Genomic DNA, 13,399 nt, shown 5'->3' on the forward strand with positions numbered 1-13,399 from the left:
CATGAGCCACTGCGCCTGGCCATACCCACCTATTTTTTTGTATTTTTAGTAGAGACGGGTTTCACCATGTTAGCCAGGATGATCTCGATCTCCTAACCTCGTGATCTGCCCGCCTCAGCCTTAAAAGGTTGTATCCGAAGCTGAATTTCCTGGCGAAACAACTGCTCTATTATTATTCTTTAATAATAACTAAATAACTGGAATGTCCTGGGGTGGAGATAAGAAGTCCCTTATGTTCTGTCTGCTGAGGGGGCACAGAGGGGCCGAGCCGGAGACCCTTCTTGGCTGGCAGCAGTGCTGAGGGTGAGGCTGCGGTTACAGATCCAGGGTTTCTGTCCAAGTGAAGCCAGACACCACGGGGCCACAGTGCAGAGACCGGCTTTCCTCCAAGTGGAATGTTTCGGGTTTAGTTTGGTTTTGTGTTACAGAATAATTCACAATTTAAGACCTTTTTCTTGAAAACTTTAAAAAGTTTTTTTTGTTTGTTTTTTTGAGACAGTCTCACTCTGTCACCCAGGGTGGAGTGCAATGGTGCAATCTCGGCTCACTGCAACCTCCGCCTCCTGGGTTCAGTAGTTTCTCCTGCTTCAGCCTCCCAAGTAGCTGGGATTACAGGCATTAGCTACCATTTCTGGCTAATTTTTGTATTTTAGTAGAGATGGGGTTTCGCCATATTGGCCAGGCTGGTCTCAAACTCCTGACCTCAAGTGATCCACCCGCCTCGGCCTTCCAAAGTGCTAGGATTACAGGAGTGAGGCACTGCGCCCGGAAAGTCCACCATTTTTGTTATCTGAGACTCTACTAAGCCTCAGTCTGACTAGATAGTGTGTGGTGATGCCATCTTGCCGTCTGTTGGGTTTACTCCTCAGGCTGACTGAAAGTGTTCAGGAAGGAGACACCATCCTGAGGGCCATGGAGAGCAGTCACTTGCAGGCAGATGGCCCTGCCCTGGAGCTCAGGCTCTGAGCTGAGGGCTCGGGAGGATTCGCCCTCTGCGTGTGGGGCACAGCTCAGGCACCAAGACCCTGGTAGAAGGTGCCCTCAGTCACACTGGATCATTTGTCAGGAGGCCCCAAAATCGAAGGGGGTCCCAGGCAAGTTCCTGCTCCCTGACCTTTGACCTCACTGCCAGCACCTCCCGATCCCTAAGGAGGAGGCCGCACAGGGACGATCACAGAAACTGTGCAGAGCCTCACTTGTGTAAGTACCAGTGTGTGGGGAGTGGTTTCCTTTGAGAAAAATGGGACAGCCTCGTTCTCTGGTTTTCCCAGGGCCTCTTGAAGTGACCTCACCTCCCTGTGCAGGTGCCGTTGAGCAAGCAGAGGGCTTCGCGGAGGAAGCTGTGGCCCTGCGTCCACGCAGCCAGCATGAGGGTGGCCTGCCCTGGGGCAGCCGGCGCCTTCCGGAGCATCTGCTGCGGCACACTTGTGGCAGAGTGCCAGGTCGGAACGCTGGTCAGCCTCACACTCGGTTTCCAGGGGAGTTGCTGATACATTAGTGGAAGATGTGGGGGTGCCGGCTTGGGGATCCCCTGAATTGGAAGGTTCCTGATGAGTTTAGGGGCTGACTTTGCTGTGCTCTGTTGCATTATGGACAGGATCTGAGTCACTGGGCTGCCCACACCGGGCCATTGTTGGGAAAGGTAGTGGGTGGCCCCGCGTGGCCCTGCCTGCATGGGGTGAGCATAGGCCTCGGGCCCCACCACCCTCCCTCAGGCCTTCGGGGCGATGTGATGTTCGCGTAAAGATGGGCAAAACGTTCAGGATGTCCCTGGATAGGGGTGCTGTGTCCCACGTGGATTTGGGGCAGAGATAGGTTGGGCCGTTGGCGTCCGTGAATCGGGACCCTGGTCGAGAAAGGCTGGTGGGCAGGATGGGAGCTCAGGAAGCAGCGCCCAGCGCAGCAGCTGTCAGGCCTCCCCCTCCCTGACCAGTGGGGATGGGCTCTGGGAAACCTGAGTGTACAGGTAGCATTTGGTGCAGCTGGCACACACACGCAGATAGAATTTGATCGCAAGTGAAATTTACTTTATACTTCTCAATTCATTTTTTGTTGATTTTAGCCCAACAAAAGCAGCTTGTGTGCTGTGATTTGGGGAGAAACTGCCCAGCGTGCCTGCTCAGGGGCACACCCTGCTGCTGTTCCCTCTGCAGCCTCTGGGGTCCTCCCCATGCCTGGCAGGCTGGAGAGCTGGGGCTACACACTGAGTGTCTTTCCTGTGGGGCTTATTTTTCTAGTTTTCATTACTGTTTTTTCATTCCTACGAATGGTGCTATTTATACCTCCCGCAGCCTCTGGGAGACGTGTGTGGCTTCTCCATGGCAGGGACTGCAGTCTTGTTTCTGCCCACAGGGAGCAGTGTGTGTCCAGATCCAGTGTGTGCTTCAGGCTTTGCCTGGGGTGTGGACATTTAACCCATATGGAAGGTCCCCGTGCAGCTGGCCTGGGGAAGCAGCCAGGCCTGCTCTGCCCTGTAGGGGTTGGTGAGGGCCCGGGCAGCCTGGGGGCGCTGGCAGGACAGGAGCTGTCAGGGGGGTGGATGTGTCCACAGCAGAAACCTGGGCCCAACTCAGTCCAGCTTAAGAGGAGGTCCTAGACCACGAGATGCCCCAGGGTCTGTGCACCTCCCAGGCCCAGCAAGGAGGGGAGGGCATATGGTGGGTGATGGTTCAGTGGAGTGAGTGGTGGTTGCAACCTTCCCGCTGATGAACCACCAGGCCTTCCGGCCAGTGCCAGTCCATGGTCCCTGGCTCCGGCAGGCTTGTCCTCCCTGGTGTGGTGCTTTGCTAAACCTCCGCCCTCCCTCCCTCTTTCTTCCACAACAGAACAGTGCTGAGGCTCTGCCAGGCGAGATCATTACCTCGTCCCGACTCCCTGGGCCCGGGACCATCCCTGGCAGGCACTTGAGGGGGGCCAGCAGCCTGGGGCCCGGGGCTCAAGGCCCCGTGGGGTGTGGCGAGAGGCAAGGGCCCAGGGACTGATTCTCTGAGTGCTGGCAAAGGGCCTGTGGTGTCCACTGGTGTCTGGGAATTGCTGGAGGGTCAAAAGCATTAGGCTTAGCCAGGAAAGTCATGGTTAGGGTTAAACTCAATGTCTGCTGAAAATTGCCTGAATTAAAACTGAACAAATGTGCCTCAACTTGAAAGAAAAGAACAGACATTCAGAATACCACGTTGCCAAGAACCCTGAAGGGTGCCCCCTCTGAGGCACCAGCTGCCCCCAGCCAGGCTGGCGTGGAGGATGGCGGGGGTTGTCTACAGGTTGGGTGGCATGTGGACTTGTCTTGGATGCCATAATATTTATATATATATATATATATATATATATATTTTTTTTTTTTTTTTTTTTTTTTTGAGACACTCTCGTTCTGTCCCAGGCTGGAGTGTAGTGATGTGATCTCGGCTCATGGCAATCTCCCCTCCCGGGTTCAAGTGATTCTTGTGCCTCAGCCTCCGGAGTAGCTGGAATCACAGGTGTGCACCACCACGCCTGGCTAATTTTTGTATTTTTAGTAGAGAAGACGGGGTTTTGCCATCCTTTTTTTTTTTTTTTTTTGAGACGGAGTCTCGCTCTTGTCACCCAGGCTGGAGTATAGTGGCGTGATCTCGGCTCACCGCAACCTCCACGTCCCGGGTTCAAGCCATTCTCCTGCCCCAGCCTCCTGAGCAGTGGGATTACAGGCACCCAACACCATGCCCGACTAATTTTTTGTATTTTTAGTAAAGATGGAGTTTCACCATGTTAGCCAGGATGGTCTCGATCTCCTGACCTCGTGATCCACCCGCCTCAGCCTCCCAAAGTGCTGCGATTACAGGCATGAGCCACCGCACCCGGCCATAATTTTTGTACTTTAGTAGAGTCAGGGTTTTGCCATATTGGTCAGGGTGGTCTCGAACTCCTGACCTCAGATAAGCCATCTGCGTTGGCCTCCCAAAGCGCTGGGATTATAGGTGTGAGCCACCATGCCTGGCTGCAGCCTTTTTTTTCTTTTCTTTTCTTTTTTTTTTTTTTTTTTGAGACAGAGTCTCGTTGTGTCGCCCAGGCTGGAGTGCAGTGGCGCGATCTCGCTCACTGCAAGCTCCGCCTCCCTCCAGGTTCCATTCTCCTGCCTCAGCCTCCCGAGTAGCTGGGACCACAGGCGCCCGCCACCACGCCCAGCTAATTTTTTGTATTTTTAGTAGAGATGGGGTTTCACCGTGTTAGCCGGGATGGTCTTGATCTCCTGACCTCATGATCCACCCGCCTCAGCCTCCCAAAGTGCTGGGATTACAGGCGTGAGCCACCGCGCCTGGCCGAGATAGGTTCTCGCTCTGTTGTTCGTGCTGGAGTGCAGTGGCGCGATCTCTGCTCACTGTAACCTCAACGTCTTAGGCTCAAGCGATCCTCCCACCTCAGCCTCCCTGTTAGCTGGCATTACAGGCTTATGGCACCACACTGGCTGATTTTTTATTTTTATTTTTTATTTATTTACTTATTTTTTTTTCTGAGATAGAGTGTTGCTCTGTCACCCAGGCTGGAGTGCAGTGGCGTGATCTCAGCTCACTGCAAGCTCTGGCTACCGGGTTCACGCCATTCTCCTGCCTCAGCCTCCCAAGTAGCCGGGACTACAGGCACCCGCCACCACACCCGGCTAATTTTGTGTATTTTTAGTAGAGACGGGGTTTCACCGTGTTAGCCAGGATGGTCTCGATCTCCTGATCTTGTGATCCACCTGCCTCGGTCTCGCAAAGTTCTGGGATTACAGGCGTGAGCCACTGTGCCCGGCCCCACGCTGGTAATTTTTTATTTTTTGTAGAGGCAGGATTTCTTTGTTGCTGTGTGTGGACAGAAAGCTTAGTTTGTTTCTCTGATGGTTAGTCCCCCACAGAATTTTAACGTGATTCTGTGTTGTTGACACTTTCTGTTGCATGAGACAGTATTCCAGATCTCTCTGGGTCCCTCCTGGATTCAAGGCATCCTCCTGCCTCGGCCTCCCGAGTAGCTGGGACCACAGGTGTGTGTCACAGCCCAAGGCCTCCAGCACAAGCCTTACTCTCCCATCCCCAGACTCAGGAGGCCGTGCAGCCACACACCGGGGGGAGGGTTCCAGACGTCACTGTGGGGCGGGAGTGACACCAGCGGGGCACGGAGGGCCAGGACATTGGCTCATGCTGACTGGTGGCCCCTTGGCATTGGCCACACCCACTCAACCCATGGGAATCTCACTCAAGGGTCTGAAGGGCCAGCTTCTTCTGTTTCCGCCAACGTCCAGAAGGCCTCCGGGGTGAGTGGGAGGCCGCAGCCCTGGTTGCGTGAGCAGAGCTGCCTTTCTCACCGCGGCCATGTGGAAGCCAGGGCGCGGGGGGCCTGCCCACTGCACCCACCCCCAGCACCCCACCTCGTGGCTGCCACATCTCACTTCTGGACAATTTTCCTGGCCCATCCTTGGGAGTTTTTTGTTTGTTCTTTTTTGAGACAGAGTCTTGCTCCTGTCACCAAGGCCAGAGTGCAGTGGCGTGATCTCAGCTCACAGAGTGCAGTGGCACGATCTCAGCTCAGTGCAGCCTCCGCCTCCTGGCTTCAAGCAATTCTCCTGCCTCAGCCTCCAGACTAGCTGGGACTAAGGCGCCTGCCACCACGCTTGGCTAATTTTTGTAATTTTGGTATAGACGGGTTTCATCATATTGGCCAGGCTGGTCTCGAACTCCTGACCTTGTGATCCGCCTGCCTCAGCCTCCCAAAGTGCTGGGATTACAGGTGTGAGCCACCACGCCCGGCTGGGAGTTTTTTCTTAAATGTGTGTTAACTTCAGCTGAGGCTCCTGTGTGCCTCTGTTTCATGGCCTTCGGTGTTGGCCGCCCTCTACTGAACGTGGTCCCCGAGGCCGCAGGGACTGTGCAGGCCCTGGGTGTCCAATGGGGGCGGTTGATTCTATGGATGGCACATCCTCTTTGCCTGCCCTGCCCTGGGCCCTCTCTTGGCCCACTTTTCTGGGTACGTTTCAGGCCCTCATGCCCAGTTGGGGCCCTAGCATGGGTCAGGCCCTCAGCCTGGTGTCGCCTTCTTGTCCGGGCTGAGTCTTTGGTTTCTTCCTTTGTGGGTTCAATGTTGAACGCTTTGCGTCAGTGGGACTTCTGCAGGACCTGGGTGGCGCAGGTGTCTGGAAGATGGGACAGGTTTCCATTCCGATGGCACCTCTCCCCTTCCTCCCGCCCAGCAGTACTTAGGTTCTTCCTTCAGAAAGGATTTCCCCATGACTTGAAGAGCAAGCTGTCGCACGCAGGCCCGAAACCTGCTCAGCCTCCCCGTGGCCCTGAGCCTGTCTATTGAAGGCCCCGCCTCACCCGCCAGCGGCTGCTGTCCTCCCGCCTTGCTCTGAGCCTCTGCCTCGTGGGCGCTCACTGGCGCCGTGGTTTTGCTGCCGGAATTCAGGTGGGACCTCGCATCCCTGTGAGCTCATGGCTTGGTCTGTGGTCCCTTTGGTCCTCCTCAGGTCCTCACAGCCTCTGGCGGGGCTTGCAAGTCTAGCCCTCTGGGAGGGGCCTCACCTCGCATCTCCTCGCCAGGAGATCCAGAAGGGCAGCTGTTCGCTCATCCTTGTGTAGCTGAGGAGGCTGCTGTTTTGTTCCTGAAGTAGACATTTCTCCTTAACTGAATGGTTCTTAATTTATTGCCTCATCTACATAAATAGTTGAGAATGAAGTAAAGGAGGAAAGGACTTAGAACTGTCCAGGCCTCAGGGAAGAGCTGGCCTTGAATGTCCATGAGCTCCGCCAGCCAGTGACACCAGTCCCAGCCCCAGGAGCACCCCGGCCTCACCCCCGGCTGTGTCTTGCTCAGGGATGTGTGGGGAGGGTGATCCCTGTGCCAACGATGAAGCTGCCACTGGACCCCTGCACCCTGACCCCGGTTCCTCTCTGTGAGCCGGTCCCTGCACCTTCCCCTCTGCAGGTGGCTGCACACAACAAGGTCAGGCCGTCGTGAGCTCGTTCTTTTCGTTCTTTTCTTTTTGAGATGGTGTCTTGTTCTTGTTGCACAGGCTGGAGTACAGTGTCACGATCTCAGCTCACTGCAAGCTCTGCCTCCCAGGTTCAAGCTTCTCCTGCCTCAGCCTCCTGAGTAGCTGGGATCACAGATGCCCACCACCGTGCCCGGCTAATTTTGTACTTTTCGTAGAGATGGGGTTTCACCATGTTGTCCAGGCTGGTCTCGAACTCCTGAGCTCAGGCAAACTCCTGCCTTGGCCTTCCAAAGTGCTGGGATTACAGGCGTGAGCCACCATGCCCGGCCTTTTTGTTGTTGTTGTTGTTGTTGTTGTTTTCCAGAAGGAGTTTTACTCTGTCGCCCAGGCTGAAGTGCTGTGGTGTGATCTCGGCTCACTGCAACCTCCGCCACCCGGGTTGAAGCAATTCTTGTGCCTCAGCCTCCTGAGTAGCTGTAGCTGAGATTACAGGTGTGCGCCACCCCACATGGCTAATTTTTGTATTTTTAGTAGAGATGGGGTTTCACCATCTTGGCCAGGCTGGTCTTGAACACCTGACCTCAGGTGATCCACCCACCTTGGCCTCTCAATGTGCTGGGATTACAGGCCTGAGCCACCGCGCCCGGCCTCGAGCTCTTCTTTCTGCAGACTTTGATTCTCAGCGGCTGAAGGACTAAGTTCCCCAGAGATGGACCCGGGTGTCATAGCTGCTTCCAGGGGCCTCAGGGACACAGGCGGGACTCCAGTGTGCAGGAGGAGACACACATCAGGGGTGGGTGTGTGACTTCCACGCTGCTGACAGTGACCCAAGGATGCAGCTCAGGGTCAGATGCCTTTTCAAGTTAGATCAGCAGCTTCAATGTGTTATAAAACTATTGTAAAAACTATTTTTGCGACCCATGAAGGTAGTTGAGTTCACTCAGAATTCCTAAGTCAGCTAGGCTGTTTATCTGAAAGTGGTTACTTGTCCCTGACCATCTGGAATGGCTCAAATGAGCTCCCACACACCATGGAGCTCATCTTTGGGAACCCAGTCTCTCTTTTTGGGGAAGTGAGCCCCTTCCTTGGGAACCCCTGAGGCCAGGCACAGCCACTGTGGATGGTGGGAGGATGCCCCACCCTGAGGACCCCAGAGGCTCCTGCGGTCCCTTCTTGGGACCGCTGGGGCCTGTGTGTGTCAGCGTTCGCCCCAAGGCCCCATTTCAGCTGGGCTGGATGCCGAGTGCTTTCAGGCCTCGTCCTGCCTTCCACCATCCCATAGTCAGTGAGGCTGTGGCGTCTCCCTCTTCAACTGTCTTGCCCTGTTGGTTTTTGTATCAGCGTTTTCCAGCCTGATTGCTGCTGAAGCTTCGTTTCTTTTTTTTTTTTTTTTCTTTTTCTTTTTGAGACAGTCTTGCTCTGTTGACCAGGCTGGAGTGCAGTGGCATGATCTTGGCTCACTGCAACCTCCGCCTCCCGATTAGCTGGGATTACAGGCATATGCCACTATGTCCATCTAGTTTTTGTATAGAGACGGGGTTTCACCGTGTTAGCCAGGATGGTCTCGATCTCCTGACCTGGTGATCCGCCCACCTCGGCCTCCCAAAGTGCTGGGATTACAGGCGTAAGCCACTGCGCCCGGCCTGGAGCTTCCTTTCTTTGGGTTTTCCGATGTTCTTGACTCTGTTGTAGCTGAGCTAGACTGGGGACTGGGTTTCTGGGTTTGCTTTGTCTCTGCTGAAGGGCTGAGGTTTCAGAGCCAGCATGCAATGCACAGGGAGCAGAGGGAGGAAGGAGGATCCGACTGCGGAGACACAGTGACTGAGGCCAAGGGCAGCTTGGGCCGGGCCAGCAGTGAGGGGAGAGGTCTGGGTAGAAGGTGTCATGCTGGGCGGGGGTGGGGAGTGTCCTGTGGGCCTTGGATCTTTTTGCAGAGTTGGGGGACAGCGAGGAGCAAGCACCTGTCATCGCCCACTTTGTTTTCTGTGGGTTCTGCTGGGACAGTGAGGCCCCTGCCTCACCAGGGCATGGCCCACTCCGCTGTCCAGGCCTTCGTCCCGGCTGCCCCTGCTGTGGGGCAGGGAAGGGGCTGGGTGTTCAGGACACAGGCGCATCCAGGCTTCATACACAGATGCCTTTTCTCTGATGTTCCTTAACTCCCATGTGTAGCTATACACAGAATGGGATTTTACATATGCTGGACAGAAATAAGAGAATCAAGCCCCGGCCAGAAAGGTTCCAGAACTGCAAAGACCTGTTTGATCTGATCCTCACTTGCGAAGAGAGAGTGTATGACCAGGTGGTGGAAGGTGAGGAGGCGGCTGCGCGCTGGGCTGGGCTCCAGCAGCTCTCACAGGGTCTGGGGACACCTGCGGGGCCCCACCCTGACCACAGCCGGTCTAGAGTGGCGGGGGCCAGGGGGCAGACCTGAGTGCGAAGCACCCTGGAAGGCAGGGGGGGCTGCTGGTCGCTGAACCACCCATGTCCTGGCTACAGCCTCGTGGGCTTCAAGGGGGCTCTTTTCTCCTCGTGGTTTTTTGTTTTTGTTTTTGTTTTTGTTTTTGTTTTTTTGAGACAGTCTTGCTCTGTCGCCAGGCTGGAGTGCAGTGGTACAATCTAGGCTCACTGCAACCTCCGCCTCCCGGGTTTAAGTGATTCTCCTGCCTCAGCCTCCCAAGTAGCTGGGACTACAGGTGTGAGCCACCACGCCCAGCTGATGTTTGTATTTTTAGTAGAGACGGGGTTTCACCATGTTGGCCAGGCTGGTCTCGAACTCCTGTCCTCAAGTGATCCGCCCACCTCAGCCTCCGCTGAGGATCACAGTGCTGGGATCACAGGCGAGAGCCACCGCGCCAGGTCCATTTTTCAAGCGGATCTACCCTGTGTGGAGCTGGCGGTGGAGCGGGGAGGGCTGGTCTTTAGTGACAGGGAAGCGTCGTGATGCCAGCCACGGTTCACCCCAGGACTGGCTGGTGGGTGGGGAGTCCCAGACCAGCTTGTGCTGAGTTGGAGATTTTGCTCAGGTTTCCTCGAACCATCAGCTGCCTTCGGTTTGGGGCTCATTCTTTGTGCTCCCCAAACTGCAGAGTCCAGAAGCCACTGGGGCTGGGCTGGGCCATTGGCCAGCAGAGCTGGGGACTCAGCCACACTGGCTGCCTATTCCCTGGTTTTGGAGCCTCTGACGTCTGTGTCACCTTGTCCCAATCAGATCTGAATTCCAGAGAACAGGAGACCTGCCAGCCCGTGCACGTGGTTAATGTAGACATCCAGGACAACCACGAGGAGGCCACCCTGGGGGCGTTTCTCATCTGTGAGCTCTGCCAGTGTGTGAGTACCCGGCTGGGCGCCACACTGGGCAGAGGCTGTGACAGGGGAGTGGCCGAGGCTGTGACAGAGGGGAGTGGCTGAAGTTGTGACAGAGGGGAGTGGCCGAGGCTGTGACGTAGACGAGTGGCCTGAGGCTGTGACAGAAGGGAGTGGCCTGAGGCTGTGACAGAGGGGAGTGGCCAAGACCTGAGGCTGGCCCTGCTGCTTGGGGCGGGGTCTGCTGCTCAGCGCACCTGTGTCAGGGGTGCCCGCTGGTAGTTCAGTGAGTACACTCCCCAGCTTTGGCACAGGAGCCCCCCCGCGCCCATGCTCTTTGCTCAGCTGAGAGACGCTGTGCAGTGACCTGCCCAACACACGCTTAGTCCCTCTCCCAGGACACGGGGCTCCAGGGCACGCCTGGTACCTTGTCTCTTCCCCGTGGTGGACACAGCCCTGCCTCAGTGAGCAGAGCATGCAGCTCTTTGGGATGCAGTGCGGTCGGAGGTGTGCCCCACGTGAGCCTGGAGGCTGCCAAGGGCTCTGTGTCCGCCGTCCACCCCTGGACTTGGCCTTCTGCACACCTGCCTTCCCCAGTGGGCCCTGCATGTCCCCCTTGCACAGAGGGGCCGGGGCACTCCAAGGCTTCCGTAGCCACCCTGCTGCGGCGTGGAGGTGCTGGGCTGTGACGAAAGGACCTGCCTGAGGAGAGCCCCGCGCACCGTCCCGCCTCTGCCTCTGCCTCTGTGATTTGATGAATGTCTGTGAAAGACAGAAAAACAGAACAGTTTCACCGAGAGAGAAGACGGTGTGTTTGGAAAGCCCGGGAGCCAAGCGGGCCGGCGCTGGGAGAAGCTGCCATGTGGCCGCAGGCTCCTGCGCTCTGCCTGCCCACCCAGCATGGCTTCTGGTCCCCACGTGCCTCACGGTCCATTGTGGCTGCTGAAGCGCCAGGGACGGTTTTCATGATCGCCTGGCAGGAGAAAAGGCCACGGGAAAGTATCGTCCCAGAAGTTATTGCGTGATTTCTGCTTGGGTCACGTTGGCCAGAGCTGAGTCACAGACCACTCCTTGCTTAGAGGCACTGGGTGCTGCCCAAGGCTGGGGACCAGGGGACAGTGGAGATGGCGAGTAATGAGCTGCCGGTGCCAGGGCAGGTGTGCTTAGGAGCCGGGCCTGCTCACTCTGGGGCAGCGGCCCTCTGCCAGGGGCTCTGGTGGATGGAGGCCTGGGTGCTCCAGTGACCAGGCTGCCCCCGCTCGCTTGTTGGTATGAAAGCGCTGGCGGTGAGGATTGGTCGGCCCCACTGTGCATGTGTGGGTCTGAGCCCCGGCCTCCAGGTCTCAGTGCTGGGCCCCTCTCAGAATCCAGCTCCACGCTCCACCCAGCTTCAGGTTCTGTGAGGGTCGGTGGGGAGGTGGGGGCTGCCTCCTGCTCCACACCAGTTGAGGGCCTGGGGCTGCCCAGGAAGCTCTCCCCTTGCAGCCTCCAGCTGTCCTTGCGAGGCAGCAGCGGTGGGGTGAGGGCCAGCCTGCTGCTCTGGTTTCTCCTGGCTCAGGCCTGGCGCTTCCCTGGTGATCCAGGTGTTAAGGGGGAGCAGACAGGCAGGAGTGGGCAAGGCCCTCACCACGGTCCTGTCCTTGCAGATCCAGCACACGGAAGACATGGAGAACGAGATTGACGAGCTGCTGCAGGAGTTCGAGGAGAAGAGTGGCCGCACCTTTCTGCACACCGTCTGCTTCTACTGAGCCCAGCACCCGCATGGAGCCATCTCTGGAACTTCTGTTGTTCATACTTTTTCCTTCCTGACATTTGTTTTTACTTACAGGTGTTCTGCTGGTGACGGTAGCATTACCCAAATAAACTGTGCATATGAAATGGGAGAGGAGATGCCAAAATGCCAGATGAAAGCAATCAAGTTTCTTCTTTTCCACTTTTACTTATGAGTGGGATATTGATGACAAAGTTTTTCTTCTTTAACCAAAAAGGAAAGACAACGGTTTGTGTGCACCTCCCGACATGCCTGTGTCTTCGTGTGCCTGCCTTCCCTCCCTCCTCCCCATCGGGCCGGACTGTACAGAGCCCTGCTGCGGCCTGTTAGGAATGACCTGGAATTGTCAATAAACAAATGCTGCTGTCATTGTGCCTGGTCCTGAATTCCTGGCCCGACCCTCGCCCCTGAGGAGGTGGCAGAGGCCTAGCCCTGCCGCCCTCAGTGACCTCTGACCACTGCTTGGGAGGTGTAGCTCAGACCTGGTGGTGCTGACAGGGCCTGGGCCAACCCGTGCCTGTGCTGCCTGAAGCGGAAGCCGCCTGCTCCTGCCAGCACTGCTGCCTGTGGTGGAGTGGTGTCCCCTCTCCATGTGGAAACCCCCCGGGCGGGGATCCCCCAAGGCCAGCTACGGGGGAGGCTGAGCTGGGAGGATCGCTTGAGCCCAGGAGTCGAGGCTGCAGTGAGCCTGGATGGTGCCATGGCCCAGGCATAGCTTCCCGCTGACTTCCTGCTAAGGCAGAGGGTCGGCTCCTGGGCCTGAGACATGGTCACTGGTCGTGGATGAGAGTTTGGCCTCAGGACCCTGAGCTAGGGACAGCCAGAGCAGAGTGGCGGCCGCTGGGGCCTCTGAATGGCAGGCGTCCCGACCCATGGGCCTGGGCTGACCCCCTCGTCCCCGCCCTAAGAGAAGCCTGTGCGGGGCGGCCCTGCCCACAGCTCCTGTGCCACATCCCTCCGTTGAGGATTCCAGGGGTCATCCGGTCCCCGACCTGTGGCCCCCACGGCCGTGGGGTTGTCGCGACCTTGCGGACCCCACCCTGGAGGCATGTGCTTGCCGAGCGGGCTGGTGCAGTCCCGCACCCAGCGACCTGGCAGTCCAGGACGTAGGGCGGAGCAGCGGGGCGGGAAGGGCCTCTGCGCCCCTCCGGGACCGGATCGTGTTAGGACTGGCGTCCAGGGTCACTGGACAGGCCACCGGGGCTGGGTCTGACCAGACTGGGGCGGGACACAAAGCCGAGGTTCCCGGGGAGGGGTCCCGGCCGGCGTCCGGGGGATGGCGGTCCCCTCCCGGCGCTGGCACGGGGCGGCCTGCGGTCTGCGCGGTCCCTCCCGGGAGGCGGAGGAAGGCGGCGGGGAGGGAGGGGGGAGGAGGGAGGAGGAGG

At 57.4% G+C, this 13,399-nt stretch overlaps 1 protein-coding gene across 1 annotated transcript in view; it reads left to right on the forward strand.

Annotated features, from left to right (window-relative positions):
• The window catches only part of SSU72 (SSU72 homolog, RNA polymerase II CTD phosphatase), a 32,937-nt gene extending 20,554 nt beyond the window's left edge, over positions 1–12,383 (forward strand). The window contains exons 3-5 of the mRNA XM_024256600.3: positions 9,110–9,249; positions 10,149–10,267; positions 11,890–12,383. Of these exons, the coding sequence (XP_024112368.1) occupies positions 9,110–9,249; positions 10,149–10,267; positions 11,890–11,991 (361 nt within the window). The 3' untranslated portion in view covers positions 11,992–12,383. The remainder of the gene's footprint in view (positions 1–9,109; positions 9,250–10,148; positions 10,268–11,889) is intronic.
• The last annotated feature ends 1,016 nt before the right edge of the window (positions 12,384–13,399 follow it).

Source organism: Pongo abelii, chromosome 1, assembly GCF_028885655.2.
Source record: "Pongo abelii isolate AG06213 chromosome 1, NHGRI_mPonAbe1-v2.0_pri, whole genome shotgun sequence".
Classification (NCBI taxonomy): Eukaryota; Metazoa; Chordata; class Mammalia; order Primates; family Hominidae; genus Pongo; species Pongo abelii.